The sequence below is a fragment of the Capra hircus genome, chromosome 21, assembly GCF_001704415.2.
Source record: "Capra hircus breed San Clemente chromosome 21, ASM170441v1, whole genome shotgun sequence".
Taxonomy (NCBI): domain Eukaryota; kingdom Metazoa; phylum Chordata; class Mammalia; order Artiodactyla; family Bovidae; genus Capra; species Capra hircus.
Window position 1 is genome coordinate 21,945,622 of NC_030828.1, and position 17,547 is coordinate 21,963,168.

At 45.6% G+C, this 17,547-nt stretch overlaps 1 protein-coding gene across 3 annotated transcripts in view; it reads left to right on the forward strand.

The window, feature by feature from the left end:
* The window catches only part of PDE8A (phosphodiesterase 8A), a 143,360-nt gene continuing 126,969 nt past the window's right edge, over nucleotides 1,157-17,547 (forward strand). Inside the window, exons 1-2 of one of the 3 annotated variants that reach the window (XM_018066186.1) lie at nucleotides 1,447-1,496; nucleotides 4,522-4,663. Coding sequence is in view for 2 of the 3 variants with exons in the window: in XM_018066185.1 (XP_017921674.1) it covers nucleotides 1,290-1,496 (207 nt within the window). In the remaining variant the exon portion in view is untranslated. Of the gene's footprint in view, nucleotides 1,497-4,521; nucleotides 4,664-17,547 lie in introns of all 3 variants that reach the window. The other 2 variants (XM_018066185.1, XM_018066184.1) reach the window with 2 other exon arrangements.

Below are 17,547 nucleotides of genomic sequence, written 5' to 3' on the forward strand. Positions count from 1 at the left end.
CATCACAGGCCTCCTCTGGTTAAGGACGAGTAGGACGGCATCCCCAGCCTGCCACGAAATGTGGCTTCTTGTCATCCCAGCCTCCCAGTCGCCGGTGTAGGCGGGCCTAGGGCTCCAGGTCTTGGCACGCGAGGACACAGACTGAGCCCGAGTCAGTAACACCCGTCACCCCCCACCCTCCCCCTCCTGGCTCTTGAATGGCTCAGAGACAGGGCCCTGACCAAAGTCACACAGCTGCTAAGTTCCGGAGCCGGGATTCGAACCCTGAGGTATGGGTTTTAGTGGCCACAGGCCGGAGATCAGAGACCACTGGCTCGGGGGTGACCACGTGCGGCCATGGGTAAGTCGTTCTCCCTCCCGCAGCCTGGCCGCGCGCCCCTCCCGTCGTGGCCGCGCATGCTCCGTGGCGGGCGGAGCCGGGAGGCGGCGGCGGGCACCCCAGCTGCTTTGCATTGACGCCAGCACCCGCTGGAGGTCACCGCTGGGGGCTGGGCGCGGCGTGCTGCCGGCAAGACCCGGCCCGGAATACGGAGCCGGAGCCGGAGCCGGAGCCGGAGCCGCGCCGCGCTGCCCGCAGCTCCTGAGCGAGCGCCGCCGCTTCAGCGCTTCTCGACGGCGCGGCCTCAGGTCCGCGTCCCTCCGTCCCTCCGTGCCTCCCGGGGTGGACACGGCCTTGCTGTCCCGGCGGGATTCCTCCGGCCTGCACCGCTCAACTGTTCTAGCTTTCTCCGCCACCAGCCCTCGGACCAAGGGCATTTATCCGTGGGGCGGCTGGCGGAGAGACGTGAGAGCCCGGGGCCTCTGGAGGCGCCGGCCACAGCGCCTCCGGGGCCGGAGCGGGCGTAGCCGGGAGCGCACCTCCCCCGGGGGGTCGCGCCGCCTCACGGCGAGGGCGGCGTCGCTCGCGCGGCGGGGACTTGTCGGCTCTCGGGCCCGGAGAGCGCAAATCTCCTCCCCTGAAATTCCCCGGAAGCGCGGCGCGGCAGAGGCGAGCGCGGCGATGTGAGGGGAGACGGCCGGCGGCTCCCTCCTCTGGAAAGGCATGTTCGGAGGGGCGGCCGCGGTGCGCTGCCCGCCCCATCGCCCCCTCCCCGCCGCCTCCGCCGCCGCCGCGCCCGCACCGCGATAAAAGGGGCGGCCGCACTTCCTGACGGGAGACCCGCGCTCGCCGCCGCCGCCCGCCCAGGCGGAGATGACACGGCGCACGCGGCGGCCCCGAGGCGCCGGGCGGGCCGTTTACTGACCGGATCGCGGCTGCCCGCCAGCGTGTCCGCGGCGCTGCCGCCAGCATGGGCTGCGCCCCGAGCATCCACATTTCCGAGAGCCGTGGGGTGTATCCCGGCGGCAAGGAGGCCGAGGACGTGCCGGGCCCCGCGGCGCCGCCGCTCCCGCCCGGCGGGCCGAGCCTCCCACCCGGCCAGAAGACGGCCGCCTCGACCCGGGACCCCGGCTCCAGCCTCGCAGAGTCCGAGCCTCGCGGAGGCAGCGGCAGCAAGGTAAAGGGGCGCCGGGCGGGCGGGCGGCTCCGGGGCTGCGGTCCGCGGTGAAACCCGGGCCCCGCGGGGCGGCAGCCTTCCCGCAGGGCCGGGCGCGGCTCGGTCCTCGGCCGCGGTGCCCTCTCTCCCGGCTTTGACGGACGCCCGCGGACCGTCCTGGCCGGGGCGGCGCCGGGAGGAGGACTGACCCCGGTCCTGAGGGCCCCGCTTAGCCGAGTTGTTCAGGAGGACGCTCCCTGAACCGCGGCGTCGGTTCCCGGGGCACGTCTGTCGCGCCGTCTGGGGCGAGGAACCGCCGTGAACTTGACCAAGGCGCTTGAATCCATTCCCTACCAGACAGCGGGTGCGGAGGACGCCTCCCCCTCCCCTCCCCTCGATATTCTGGCGCGACCCTGAACGTTTAGTCAGTGTGAACTTTGTTCTTCTGGTTCTCTGGGTGGAAGGGAAGGGCGGCCAGCCTGCGAAGCCGGGGTACTGGACCCTGCCGCCCAGTTGTGTTTTCCCGGTTTGGGCTTTGCGCAAGCCTGCAGTTGCAGTTTTCCATTTTCTTTGGACTATTTAAAATGTAATCTGGAATATCAGCTTTGCTTCATTGCACATGTATTTGAGGTCCCCGTTTATTAGCATACATGTTGTTCTTAAAGCCTGTGTAATTGGAAAATACTATCAAAAACGCAGTTTTTGAAGCGTTCAGCAGAACGAAGTTAATTTATCAACCAGTCTTACTGGGACATTTGGTAACTTTTTAAAATTGCGTGTCTTCTCCAGCGCCTGTTGCCTTGGCTGTGTTTTGCCAAAGTTTCTGGGCTTCATCTTTGTTAAGGTTTTCTAAAGGAAAGGTGTTTTTCCTTTTTTTAAAAAGGAAAAAAAGTTCATGAAGACAGACTGCAGACGCTTTCTGGTTCTCTGATTTGAAATTTTAGAGCTGGAATTCATGCTTTTGTTTGTGTATTAATCTAGGGGGAAATATTCCTGTATGCACGGCTGTATAGATTGTTGAGGCTCATCAGTCTCTTTGCTGCTGTGTCATTTGTAGAATTGTCTTGATTTTCTTGCTTACTACTAGATCTTCCAGTTAGAGGATTAGAAATTGATTCATTTTCTGTCTTAAATTTCCAGCAGTCATCATGCTTTTTCTACATGAAAGTGAAAAGTCTTTTTCAGTGTTGCATAATGTAGATGCAACACTCTCCCCCTCTCCTACTCGCTCTGAAAATTCAGGTTCACTCTGTTCATCACATTTGGGAGTCCTACAGAGTCATTGAAGAACCCTGTGATAGTTGTGAACTACTTACCTAAGCTGCACTTAATACCGTTGTAATGCTTGTGGGTTAAGCTACCTAACTGACTTTTTCTTTTTTTTTAAAGTGTTACACAGGTGAAGTTGAACAGCGAAGCTTTAACTGCTTTCGAGTTTTTGACCCAGATCTGATATTGGTTATCTTGCATTAAGTAATAGTAAGTTTTTAGTTAACACCAGTAGCTTTTCAAGAAGTCTTGTGTCTTATTGGCCTACTGGGGGCAGTTGTGGATGTCCTAAATTCACCCAGGTGTCTTGTAAGCATCTCCAGTGCAGCAGTTTGCTCTCTGCCACCCACATTGTCAGGAGGACCCCTGAGTTTCTAAGAGTCTTGTCAGACCATTGTCTTGAGTGGGGACCCAGAAGAATACATTCATCATTACAGTGCTTAATCCAGTGGCATGCATGTAATAGTTGCTAAATAAATGTTGAGTTTGATTTTTGTCGTTAACGGAATGATGAAACTTTTTCAGCCACTGGAATTGGATTCCATAAAACCTCCGGTGCAGGATTAAGGTTAGTTTTTCAAGAGGAGGAGCCAAATTATAAATAACACCACAGCCGCAGAATTAATAGTACCATGCTTGTTATTCATGAACTCCAACATGTTGATGCCACATCTCAGTTTTGTAATTAGGCCTGTCTAGTGAGCCACCAGGGAAGCCCAAATCAAGTGATGGTGGTGGTTTAGTCATCAGGTCGCGCCCTGTCAAGTGATGGGCAGAGGTAAATATCAGCATATTTTTAATTCACTATTTTTCTCTTTAAGGGAATGAATCTTCTGAAATTAAGATACTCAGTATGTTCTGGAAATTTAAAAACCCATGTTTAGAGAAGATAAGCTTTCAGCAATGTAGCAAAGTCAAATTATTACACAGTGAATTCCCTTGTATAAACATACGAAGATCCCATTTTAGCTCATTAAAAAATAACTTCTTATTAAAATCTAGTAAGTCAGCTTATTGAGTGAATTCCAGTCAGAAGTTCACTGGGGAAGTTTTTGTATTTCTATACCATGTAGTAAACACCAGTTCATCAGAATGCTTGGGAGATTGATAATCAGTTGCATTTTCAGATTAATTAAGCAGTGCGTCCCATGCACCTGTAGCGTATCCCATGTGTGTTCCATGAAGCAATTTGTGGACCATTAATAAGTATTAAATGAATAAAGTTTCTGTGGTCAAGTTAGACTTGACCCTCTGTTTTGTTCTGCTGTGTCCCCCCGCCGCCCCCCCTAATACTGGCTCAGGCTAAATTTGTCAGATTTCTTTAATACAGGATTTGTCAGAAAACTTAGTTTCCTAAAACACATTGTGAACCTCCAAGCCGTGTTTAGAATGTGCAACACTTCCCAAACGTGTTTGATTATGGAGCCCATTTATTGAGGTATATCTGAGGCAGGCCACATGTTAAGTCATAACTCCTCACATGAGATAACCAGTATTCAAAGTGCAAGAAATATACTGAACAGTACAACTCAATAAATATAATTTGCTTCTTAATGATTCCAAAGGTACTTCAGGATCTCGTAATACAGGAGGTTGGCTCATCTTTATGAACTCATTTAAGTCTTACTAAAAATACGCTGGCTGTTTATTCATTTCAGGAGTTATAGTCTCTGTGGTTACAGATAATGAATGCAGTGTTCAGTTTGAACACTTAGAGTTTTGTTTTGTTTTGAATCAGGGTGCACTTTAACTGTAACATTTAATATTTTCTTGTCAGTCTTTAGATTTACTCGGTTTTCCTTCTCCTTGGCTAGGACTCTGAGTCGCCCTTGAAAGATCTGAGTGTGGGGGCGGGAGTGTCCAAGAAGACCTTCTGCTCCCCCGCTCCCTTTTTGGAGACCCACAGGGAACAGCTAAAGGTGGGTCCGCCCCTCCCACTGTGTCACTCATCAGCCCTGTGAAGGGGCAGCCCCTCTGTTTTGTTCTGCTGTGTCCCCCCCCCCGTAGGCCTTCCACAGACATTGGTTAAATTGGAGAATTGTGTGAACTAGGCTGTTAGAAGTGGAAAATCCAGCCAGTCCTAGTAAAGGAGAAATAGAAGCTAGTTTTAACTAGAGTGAAGGCTGTAGAATTTAGACTTGAGTTTTTGGAAGGGTCTGGTATTCCTCTTTTAACGCTTTTATACCCAGGAAATAATCCATCTTCACTCTGGTGAGCCCAGATTTCCCTGTGAAGACTTCAGGATTAGCGCGGCCGGGTGGGCAGTACACAGAGGTGACCGGTAACAGCGCGACCAACGCTGACCTCTAACCAGGGATTACTGCCGTCAGCTCTCAGGCTGACTCGCCGTTTGTCCTTCTCTAGTATTTGCTGTGTCATTTTCTTTCCTTCCACCTAGTTTTCTCTTGTTTTTCACCACCTTCCCCTTCTTCCTAGTCTTTTCTCCCTCCTTTTCCCCGCCAGCCCACCATCCTCCATAAAACTGGTGACATGAATCACCCTAGGCCATCAAAATTTGCTGGTTTCTTAGTGTTTCCTTGCTCTGGAGTAAAATTTGTTGTCTGTTGTTAATATACAGAGCGGATTAATCCAACTCTTGTATTTCCCTAAAAGAAAGTGAAGTTTTCTTTTTGTGAGACCTGGGTGACCACTCTCCCCGCTCCCCCCGCCCCACCCCCCAGTAGGGTCATTGACCCTTGAATTATAGATTATATAAATTACTGAAAGTTTCCCTGTAAAAGTGTAGTTGAGAAAATGGGACCCAACTTTCTGTTCCTGAAGCAAGTGACTAGAATTTTATCTTGAGCTCATGGGCTCTGAGTTCTTTAATCCTTGTGTTCTTATGCCTTTTGCTGTATAGAATCTCATTATCTTGCTAAACCTGGCTATAAAGATAACTGCTTTTAAAATTTTCTTGGATGCCTATTATATACATAAAATACTTTGTATTATACACTTTTTTTTTTAGTGCTTAATGTCATTACCACCATGACTGTAAAAGAGTGATGTGATGAAGGTCACAGCTCTGTCAGCTCAGACCTACTCTCAGCCGGGCCTTGACCTTCTCCTTCTGAAGTGAGTGAGTGTTCGGCCCCTTCTGGCACAAACGTTCCCTGTCAAGTGTCTTGTGATGTTGGCGACCCCTTGGACTGCTTGCCTGTTTGGATTGGGTTCTTCTGTAGGGGATGGTTCGGGATGTGAGGCCATGGGGTGAGGGAGTCATCTGAGAATTACCTAAAATGCCTTAAAGGACAGAGTATTTTTAAAAATTAAAAAGAAATCAGAGAACAGAGGGAGAAGGTGACTGGCGCATGGGTAAGCCTTGGGTGTGTCCACTGTTGGTGGCTCCTGCCTGGTTTCTCTGCGCACAGGGGTCGGTGGTAGGAGGCCTCGGACTCTGAGGTCTGGGAGTGCAAGCTCTTCGGCTGAGTTGCACCTGGCTTTCCTCGATGCCTCCTGTACTGTAGGCACCTTGCTGGATGCCTTGTGGACCTTATCTCTCTTCAGCCCTGTGAGGTGGCTGGTGTCATTTCCCTTCTGCAGATAAGGTGCGGAGGTTAGAAACTCACCCAGGGCCAGACAGTTAAGCGGGGATGCAAATCCATTGTTCCTAGTGCTTATCTCCTGGCTGGTTGCTCTGATAACCAACCACCTCTCCCAGTGTTAGATCCACCATTCTCTGGCCTCCCACTCAGCTTTGAGCATCATGGGACCACCTGGGCTTTAAGCAGGCATCCTGAATCTGTTATGAAAATTTCAAGTCTTGATTTACTGGGGAGATTGGTTCCAGCCCTAGCTTAGGTTCTCGTGTTTGCGGAAGTTGCAGCTATATTTGGCCCTGTCCCAGGTAATGCCTCCAATCAGGCATTCTGTGAGGCCCTCTAATCTCCCCTCTTAACTCCTATAATCAGTCGGCAGGCATCCCTCAGGGCTGCTTTCTCCTCCCTTTCCTGCTCAGGCTGCAGGTAGCCTTCCTTAGCTAGGACCTCCGTAGGAGCCAGCCTGGAGGGCAACCCCTCACCCCTTCTTCTGCCCCCAGTTCCACACATACACATCCTGCCTTGAGCTCTTGGTTGTGCTTGCACTCTCCTCTACTCTTGGGACCTCCCCTATAGCTCTCATGGGCTCAGATTTCTCTCCCAAGCCTGCTGCTTGATGATAGGCCTCTGGAGGGCAAGGGCTATGTACTGGTTTCAGTACAGTTTGCAAAGCGTTTGGCACACTGAGTAGGTGTTTGGATAAATACACCCGTCTCTAAGGCTGAAAGTGCTTTTATTTCTATTCCATGGATCTATCTCACCTGTTTAAATTTAACAGAAATTATTGGGGTGTGTTATGCTTTAACAAAAAGCCAAAATACCCTGAAGCCAGTGATTAATCCGCAGGGTGATTAGTAAAGCTTTTGCCTCTCATTTTGGCCGTGTCAGGGTTGAGCAAACGTGCCTGGGTCCCGTCCCTCTGCTCTGCTTTTGCTCTGCTCTATAAGATGAGTGCTGGAGTATCTTGTGAGAGAGCTGTTTTGACAAGTCTTGTGCTGGAGTTTCTCTGCTACAGGCTTCATCTGTGTAGACGGGAAGGCAAGCTCAGCTTTCCCCACACTTTCTGGATGGGCTCAAAGAACCCCAAGACTTCCCTGGTGGCTAAGACAGTGAAGAGTCTGCCCGCAATGCAGGAGACCTGGGTTCAGTCTCTGGGTCGGGAAGATCCCTGAAGAGGGGCATGGCAACCCACTCCAGTATTCTTGCCTGGAGAACCCCCATGGACAGGGCGAGGATGGTCAGCTTTTCTTCCGTGTGGGTTGAAAATTCACCTTCGATTAAGGTCGTGCTGGCTGCCTGTCGACGCGCATCTCCCTTTCGTGTCCTGCTCGTCAGTGCGGCGCTGCTTCAGCCTTGTCCTTTGCTCCTGGGACACGCAAAGGGCTGGAGGCCCATGGGCAGTTTACATGTGGTCTTCACACGTTTGAGGTTTACAGCAGCTCCCAAGTGAGGTGTGTTGGAAAGAAGAGAAGTGGAGGAGCCATAGGTGTTTGTTTTTAAAGCCAGCACCATGAGGTACCAGCTGTGTGATATTTAGCAAGTTCTGACCCACATTTTCTCAAGCATAAAATGAGACTAGAATACCTGGATTTTGGTGAAGATCATTTAAAATAGTCTATGTGCGTATGTTTTGTAAATTCCAAAGCACCAGTACATGTAAGGATTGATCTTTTTCTTTCAGTTATCTTTCTCAAGGACAAACTTTGCTTAAATATATTTGCTTTTATTTAATTTTTTTTTTTTTTGGCTGTGCCGCACAGCCTGGGAGATCTTAGTTCCCCGACCAGGGGTCGAACTCAAGCCGCCTACGTTGGCAGTGTGGACTGGACTGCCAGGGAAACCCTGTATCTGCTTATTTTTTAAAGCAAATCTCTTCCTTTTAAAAATATATTTTCATCTTTCCCCTAATGTTTTATTAGTTTGAAAAATTTCAAACGTATAGCAAAGTTGAAAGAATTCTCACATGTGTACCCACCACCAAGATTCTCTAGGTAACACTTGCCTTTGTTTGCTTTATCATTTCTCTATCCACCCAGAAATCTGTTTTATTTTTGGAGCCATTTCCAAGTAAGTTGCATACATCAATATACTTTACTAACTAAACACTTTACTATGCATATCACTTAGAATTCAAAATTTGTCTCTCTCTTTTTTTTTGGACAAATGTGTATGCCTGTGTAACGCAGAATCTCTGTCAAGATACAGAATATTACTGTCACCCCAGAAAGTTCTCTGTGCTCCTTCTCCATTCCTAACCCTACCCATGAACAACCACAGTTCTTATATTTTTTCCATTATAAATTGTTTTTGCCTATTCTAGGCTTCGTAGAGGTAGAATCCTGAACGCATTCTTTTGTCGAGGCTTCAGCAGAGTAGTTTGAGATTCGTCTGTGTCACATGAGTCAGTAGGTGGCTTTTTCTTGCTGAGTCGTATTCTGTTGTGTGACTGGATCACAGTTCACTTACTCATTCTCTTGTCAATGGATGCTAGGCCTGCATTTCATTTTCGGCTATTAAGAGTACAGCTGCTATGAATATTTTGGTATAAATTATTACGTGGGCATGTACTTTCATCTTTCTTGGGTTAATGTCAAGAACTGGAATTGCTGGGTCATAGGATAGCTATTATCCAATATGTTTAGCTTTCTAAGAAACTGCTTGACCTTTCTTCAGGGCTCCCCAGTTTCACCTTCCCGCCAGCAGTGTATAATGAAAGTTTGGTTGGTCTACATCCTTGCCCCAGTTTCATGTTATCAGTCTTTTAATTTTAGCCATTCTGGTGGGTGTGTGGTGATATGTCCTTGTGGTTTTGATTTTAATTTCCTTGATGGCTAGTCATTTTGTGAATGTTTTCATGTGTTAATTGTCTATATAACTTCCTTTTTTGAAGTTTTCATTTTAACAGTGTATTAAAAGGAATTATAAATGTGTCATCATGGTCTCTGGGTTCTGTTGTTCAGTCGCTAAGTCACCTCCGACTCTTTGGCCACCCCATGGATTGTAGCCTGCCAGTCTCCTCTGTCCATAGGATTTCTTGGGCAAGAATACTGGAGTAGGTTGCCATTTCCTTCTCCAAGGGATCTTCCCGTCCCAGGGATTGAACCCAGTGCTTCCTGCATCGGCAGGTGGATTCTTTACCGTTGAGCCACCAGGGAAGCCCAAATGAAGAACAGTCTCCTGTTTGCGCTAAGTTATGCAAAGCATTTACGGGAAGGAAAGGGGTGATAAATTCAACTAGGTTAAAATAAAGAACTTCTCAACAAAAGAGAGTGAAAAGGAAGGAAACCATAAACTGAAAGATGCCTAATACCAATGAAGGGTTAGTATTCAGACTGTATCTAGAACTCCTACAATAGATAAGAAAAAGCTTAATTGAAAAATAAGCAAAGACTTGGACAAGGAGCTCATTAAAGAGGAAACCAAATGGCCAATAAATGTGTGAAAAGATGTCAGCCTCATTGGAGAAATGCAAATTAAAACCACAATGAAATAACATTTTATACCCACCAAATGGGCAAATGTTTAAAAGCCTTACAGTATTTTTAACTTTTTATTTTGTATTGAGGTATATCTGATTAACAGTGTTGTGGCAGTTTCAAGTGAACAGTGAAGTGACCCAGCCATACATACACATATATCCATTCTCCCCCAGATCTCCCTCCCATCCAGGCCACCACACAACACTGAGTAGAGTTCCATGTGCTATACAATAGGTCCTTGTTGGCTGTCCATTTCAAACCCATCAGTGTGTGTCTGTCCCAAACTCCCCAGTTACCCCTGCCCCCCATGCCTCCCCTGACCCCCGCAACCATAAGTTTGTTCTCCAAGTCTGTGGGTCTCTTCCTGTTTTTTAAGTTTATTTGTATCATTTTTTAGATTATACATGTAAGGGATATCATAGGGTATTTCTCCTTCACTGTCTGACTTATTTCACTCAGTATGATGGTCTCTAGATCCAATCCATATTGGTGTAAATAGCATTATTCCATTCTTTTTAATGGCTGAGTATACTCCATTGTATATGTGCACCACACCTTGTTTATCCATCCCTCTGTTGATGGATGTTTAGGTTGCTTCCATGTCTTCTAAAAGCCAGACAGTATTTTTGAGGAATTCTTCAACAGTGTAAGTAAAAGTGTAAATCAGTTCAACTGCTTGGAAAACCATTGTCATTACCAAGGAGAGCTAAACATGTGACCCTGTGACCTGGCAGTTTTAAGCCTAGAAATACATGTGTGCTGAGATATGTACAAGAATGTTCATAGGAGCATTGCTTTTATTGATAATAGCAACCTTTTTGATAAAGGTGTCCCTTAGCAACATAATGGATGAATACATTGTACTATGCAAAAGAATGCTTTTTGGCTTTGGAAATAGATGGATTAACATGGAACTCAGTGTTATGTGCCAGCCTGGATGGCAGTGGGGGTTGGGGGAGAATGGATACATGTGTGTGGCTGAGTCCCTTTGCTGTTCACCTGAAACTATCACAACATTGTTAACTGGCTACACCCTAATACAAAAGAAAAAGTTTAAAGTTCAGGGAAAACAAGCGAAAAAATGAATGGCTTATAGCTACAGGTGTCAACATAGATCAGTCTCAAAACAATGTTGAAAGAAAACTTAGAGAAGAATTTGTAAAGTGTGACCCTTTTAAAGATTAATAGCTAAGCAGTATATTATGTAGGAATGTATGTGATATGCACATGCATATAGATATTAAAACTATAAAGAAAACCCAGAGCAATAATTACTATAAAATTGTTAGGCAGAGAAGGTTTATTTTACCGACTGAAATGATTGGCAGGTTGATCTGAGTGCCTCCGACAGAAGATCTGGAGCCAAGCAGGAGGCCCTGCCCTCAGGACAGAAGTAGTCTTCCCTGGAAAGGTGGGGCCTCTGACCTGGAAGTGAGGGTGGCGCCTGAGGGGTGGAGTGGGTGTTCAGGGCGCAGGCGGGATCTTGGTCTGGGCCCAGAGGGCGGAAGGCTGGAGGGGCTGGGCCTGCGCTAGAGCTGGAGTTGGCTGTTCACAGGGAGGAGTTGACGGGGGCAGGAGGGGAGGCTTGGAAGCCAGGTCGAGGCTTTCGGAGTCCATCCTCTGAACCTCAGCATCTTCATTCTCAACACTGTGGTTGCAGGATGAATATAGCCTATGAAGTTTTAGGAGGAAGATGCACTGGCGGCGCGAGGAGAAGCTGGGCGTGGGGCGTGACTCGGGGCTGTGGTGCTGGGCCAGGCACGAGGTGTGGCGTCAGGTGTGGCGTCGCGGTGGTCTGGGACGCAGGCTGTGCTCTGGGGCGGGAGGCAAGGCCCGCCTACCGGCTGGGGAGTGGAGCTGGCTCGGGGGGTGAGGGGCGCCGGGCCGGGTCTGCGGCTCAGAACTGATAGCCTGCCTCCGTTTGTGCTGTGCTGTCCAGGTGACTGGGTGCTGTTTTTTAAAAATTGAAATACAGTTGGTTTGCACTGTGTGTTGGTGTGCACTTTGTGTTGCTTTCCACTGTGTTGGTTTCTGGGGTACAGCAAAGTGAATGCGTTTGTATATATCCTTTTTCATTGTAGTGAATTACAAGTTAGTGGATATAGTTCCCTGTGCTGTAGGACCTTGCTGTTTATTTTGTATGTAGTAGTTTGTATCTGCTAATCCCAAACTCCTGAGTTATCCCTCCCCTCTTTCCCCTTTGGTAACAAGAAGTTTGTTCTCTCGGACTGTGAGTCTCAGAATTGTTTCTCTCCACGGAAATCTTCATTAAAAGGGAAAATATTTATTTGATCTCAAGAGAAATCAGATTTTACTGAGTGCAGTTTTTATCCATTATCTCATTTGATGTTCTCCAAACTCCTATGAAGTAGGAAGGACAGCGTTTATTTTCCCTGTTGAAGACCTAAAAGAAGCAGAACTTTAAAGAGATCAAATGACTTCCCAAGTTTGTGGTAACTTCTTTCAGCAACAGGTTTACTATCATAGCATAGGATAGGAGCCAGAGGAAAGAGAGGATGGGGAGTTTTTTAGAAAAGCCTTTCTTGTCTCTTGGTTCTGGATTTATTTCATTCATGTTTACATGTATATTACCATATGTGAAATAGATAGCTAATAGGAAGTTACTCTATAACACAGGGAGCTCAACCCATGCTCTGTGACAGCATGGAGGGGTGGGAGGGAGGTTCAAGAGGGAGAGGACCTATGTATACTTACAGCTGCTTGACATTGTTGTACGGCAGAAACCAACACAATATTGTAAAGCAATTACCCTCCAATTAAAAATGAAAGAGAAAACAAAAAGCCCCACAAACCAAAACAAAAAAGTAAGCTTTTATTTTTCTCATTACAAAAGTAATATTCTTTTTAGAAAACTTGAAAAAGGACATGGATCACTTAAATTGCATAATCAGGAGATAGCTACGCGTAAAATGGTGGTATGTTTCCTTGCGTTCATGTAGGTTACTTTAAATAACTAATTAAAGATATTTTTTCATAGTTTTATTCTTTATTTGTTCTTTATTAGTTCTGGGAAACATTTAGCTGTTACTCTTTGAATTGTCACGCCCCCATTTCCTCACTTTTTCTGCAGCTTGCTCCCACAATGGGCGTTAGGCACATCTTTGTGCTGTATTTCTTTACTACTTGTACTTCCCCATCTATGCTGTCATTTGTAAAGGTTTTTGAACTCTCTTAGCTCACTGATTCATTCCTCAGGGTCTGCTCAGCTATCTAGCCCATTGAGTTTTTAAATGGGGCAGTTTCTGTGTTTAAGATTTATGGTGTGTGCTTTTTATAACTGCTAATTCATGGTTTTCTTTCTTTTTTGGTTAGAGCATACTCTGTTATCTTTCTGAGTATATTAATTACATATGCTTTAAAGTCCTATTCTGAATGCTGTTTATTTAAACATTTTTTGAGGTATAAATGTAGTTAGCAAAGTATATAGACTCTTAGAGAGTATGGCTTGATTGAATTGCACCCATATATGTTGCATGTAATGACCACCCAGACCAGGAGAGAATATTCCAGGACTCCAGAGGACTGCCTTGTAGCTGTTGACTATTATTTAGTATTTCTAACATTTCATTAGACAATATCTCAAAATTCTTGAAGGAATTTTGCAGTGAACAAAACAGTTTGTATACCCCCAACTCTTGTATTTTATGGTAGCATTTTACTCTACTTGCATATCATATATGTTCTTTACTGTACTTTATCATATATGCTCAGCCATCTGTTTCCATGGGTTCTACCTCTGGGGATTCAACCAATGAGGGTGTGAGAGGGGGTGATGGGGGAAATCCAGAAAGTTCCAAAAAGCAAAACTTGAATTTGCCTTGTGGTAACGACTTACATAGCCTTTACATTGTGTTTCCAGCAATTTATGTAACATTTACATAGTATTAGGTAGTAGAAGTAATCTAGAAACCATTCAAAGTACAAGCATACAGAAGGCTGTACTTAGGTTATGTGTAACTTTGGTGCCTTTCACATAAGGGACTTTTGCATCCATGGACTTGGTGTCTTGAAAGCAGTGCCCTGCAGAAACCAGGAGGCAACTGTGTGTCAGTCTCTTGCCATCTCTACCTCCTTTCCTTTGATGCATTTTAAAGTAATTGCAGACATCTGTACTTTGCCTATGGAGGAGGAAATGGCACCCCACTTTAGTATTCTTGCCTGGGGAATCTCGGGGACAGAGGAGCCTGGTGGGCTGCCGTCTATGGGGCCGCCCAGAGTCGGACACGACTGAAGTGACTTAGCAGCAGCAGCAGACTTTGCCTAAAATATTGCAGCGTGTATATCATTAATTAGAGTTCAGTATTTAGATTTTTCTTATGAGATAAAATTTATGTGCAGTCAAATGCATAAACATTTATTGTGCATTTGCTGAGTTTTGACAGATGCATACATTTATCTGTGTAAGTCAAACCTCTGTCAAGGTTAGAATATTGTCTTTCCAGAAAGTTCACTCTTGCTCCTTCCCAGGCTCTTTTCCGGCCATCGCTGCAGCCACCTTTTCATTTTTTCCCCCACCGTAGGCGAGCTTTGTCTGTTTGAGAATTTCACAATAAGTGGAATTATGTCGTATACACTCTCTTATATTTCTTTCACTTAGCGTTATGCTTTTGAGATTCCTCTGTTTCATGTGTGAGTGAGTCATAGTACTGTGACTAGTAACTTTTTTGTCTCTGTTTTTGGCTATGCTGGGTCTTGGTTGCTGCGCCCATGCTTTCCCTACTTGCTGGGAGCCAGGGCTCCTCTTCGCTGTGGTGTGTGGGCTGCTCATTGAGGGGGCTTCTCTTGTTGCAAGCGCAGGCTCTAGGCGCGTGGGCTCAGCATTTGTGGCACACGGGCACAGTTGCCCTGAGGCATGTGCAGTCTTGCTGGATCAGGGATGGAACCCGTGTCGCCTGCATTGGCAGGCGGATTCTTACCTATTGCACACCAGGGAAGTCCCATGATTGTTAACTTTTAAAGGCTCATGATCCACATTGTTAAATTGCCCTCCGGAAAGATATGATCAGATTTTAACATCACAGGAGCATATGATAGTACTTCTTAGGCTTTCAACAATCTGATTGTGGGAGAGTGATATTTTATATTGGTATTTTAGTTATAATTTATTTCATTCATGGTTACCTTTTTCTTTTCCAAGTGTGTTTTGAACACTTGAACTTTGCCTTCACTGAATTTATGTCTGTTGCCTATTTCTCTGGGTTTTAGAATTAAAAAAAATTTTATAAGAGCTTTCTAATGTGTTTGGGAATTAAGTTTTGATCGCTCATGCTTATTGCATATCGTTTTTTCTAGTCTTTTTCTCTTTATTGAATATTTTTAAAATTGTAAACATTTCATATTTTTGTGCAATCAAATCAATTTTTATGTTTTTTCCTATTTTCTCAACATCCTGTCTTATTACAGAGGCAGTATATAGAGTATGGAAAATTAGCTAGTGCCTCCACAGCTAGAGATCACTTACTATAACATGTTAGTACATGTCCTTCCAGATTCTTTATCTCCCCCTCCCTCTCCTCCTCCCTCTCTCCCTCCCCTGTCTGGCTGTCCTCCCCCGATCTATCTGTGTATATAATTACATTTTCCCACTGAAATTAGATTATACAGTACATAATGGTTTTTTAAAAAATTATAAAGTATATATTACATTTACCAATTTAATCAGTTTTAAGTGTACAATTGAGTGGCATTAAGTATCTTCACATTTTTCTACAGTCTCCATCTCTGTCAACCTCTAGAACCCTTTCATCTTCCAAAGCTAAAACTTCAGACGTTAAACTCATTTCCTCCTCCCCAGCCTCTGGCAACCACCATTGCCTTTGGACTACCCCAGGTCCCTCATGCAAGTGGAACCATGGAGTACTTACACTTTGTCACTGGCTGATTTCACCTAATACAGTGTCTTCAGGGTTCATCCATGTTGTAACATGTATCAGAGTTTCATTCCTAGGGCTGAGTAATATCCCATGTATGCACACACCACATCTAGTTTATCCGTTCATCCACTGGTGAACACTTGGATTGCTTCCGCCTCTGGGTTATTGCGAATAACGCAGCGTACAAACATGGGTACACATATCGATGAGTTCCTGCTTTCAGTTATTTTGGGGAGTGAACTTGATGGGTCATGCAGTAATTCTGTCCCTAATTTTTTGAGGAACCACCATAAGTACATACTGTTTGGCAATAGACTTTCTGCAGCCAGTGGTCTTCATGTTTCCATTTCAGTACTTTGTTTAATCTAATAGCTGTATCATACCATACCAATATCCCCAAGGATCCTAGAAATGTCTCCTGCATTGCACCTGCTTGTCATGACCCTTACCTTGCCTTTAAACTAGCCTGCCCACCCCCACCTTTTATATTACACCGAGTTGTTGAAGAGACCTGACCACTTACTTGGTCCCAACTTCTGGACTCATCTTACAGGTTCCTTGTGGTGTCATTGAGCTTTTCCCCTCTATCTGCTGATTTCCTATAAACTAGAAATCACATCCAACATGGATTAAAGTTAGATGTTTTGGGTTAGGCTGTATCATTGGCGAGTCACAAATCACATCAGAAAATACATGATGTCTGATTGGCCCACCGTTACAGATGCTCAGATTGACTACTGGGTTAGGGTGATGACCATCTGATTACTCCACTAGAACTTTTATGTTCTCCTCATATGACTAGAAGGTGACCTTGTGGCCCTTGGCATAATATAAATGTGTGTGTGTGTGTTTAAAGTGTATCTATCTATCTATCTATTTGGCTGTGCCCCAGGGCATTTGTGACCTTAGTTCCCCAGCCAGCGATCAGCCTGCACCCTCTTCGGTGAAGTGTGGAGTCTTAACTACTGGACCCCCAGGGAAGTCCCTGCAAATGTTTAATTCACCATAAGCTGTTCACCTAAGCTTTCTCTTTCTCCCTCCTTCCCTTTCTTTATAGTGAAAGTGAAGTGGCTCAGTCGTGTCCGACTCTTTGCGACCCCATGGGCTGTAGCCTACCAGGTTCCTCTGTCCATGGGATTTTCCAGGCAATAGTCCTGGAGTGGGTTGTCATTTCCTTCTCCAGGGGATCTTCCCAACCCAGAGATCAAACCCGGGTCTCCTGCATTGTAGACAGACGCTTTACTGTCTGAGCCACCAGGGAAGTCCCTTCCTTTATAGCACCACTTGATAATCCGTATCTAAAGTAACAGTTCTCCCTAGTATTAGGAAATGAGGTTTCCTCATTCATTTCACTTTTCTCCATGCAGTAGTTAGTGTTCTTCTGTAAAGTAGAAGTTTCTTCAACAGTTAGGCTTGTCACTACTATAAGATACAGTTCTTATTGGAAGGGCAGTATAAGTGCTTGATTTTTCCCTTTAACAGTTTTAATAGTAAGGAATTGGTGCCTCAAATGGTAATGAATGTGTTGGGTTTTAAAATATTACTCTTAGGGCTTCCCTGGTGGACATAACTCTCCATATAGTCATTATTCCAGCATCTTTTTATGTGGATGATTCTTTTTATTCCCAGTTGATTTATACTCTCACCTTTATCATATCTTTGCACTGTCTGTTTTTGATTATCTATCCTTACTTGCCCTGTTACAGCACTGACTTCATTTTATAGCTTTATATGTTTTAATAGTGTCTGATAAGGTTAATCCTTTTTCTCATTATGCCCCATTAAAGAAAACTTCCTTAACCCATTCTTCTTCCGTATCAATTTTAGAATGATTTTGTTCTACTCTCGAATTTGGGGGAGAGTTTGTTTGTATTGGAGTTAGTGAGTGCAA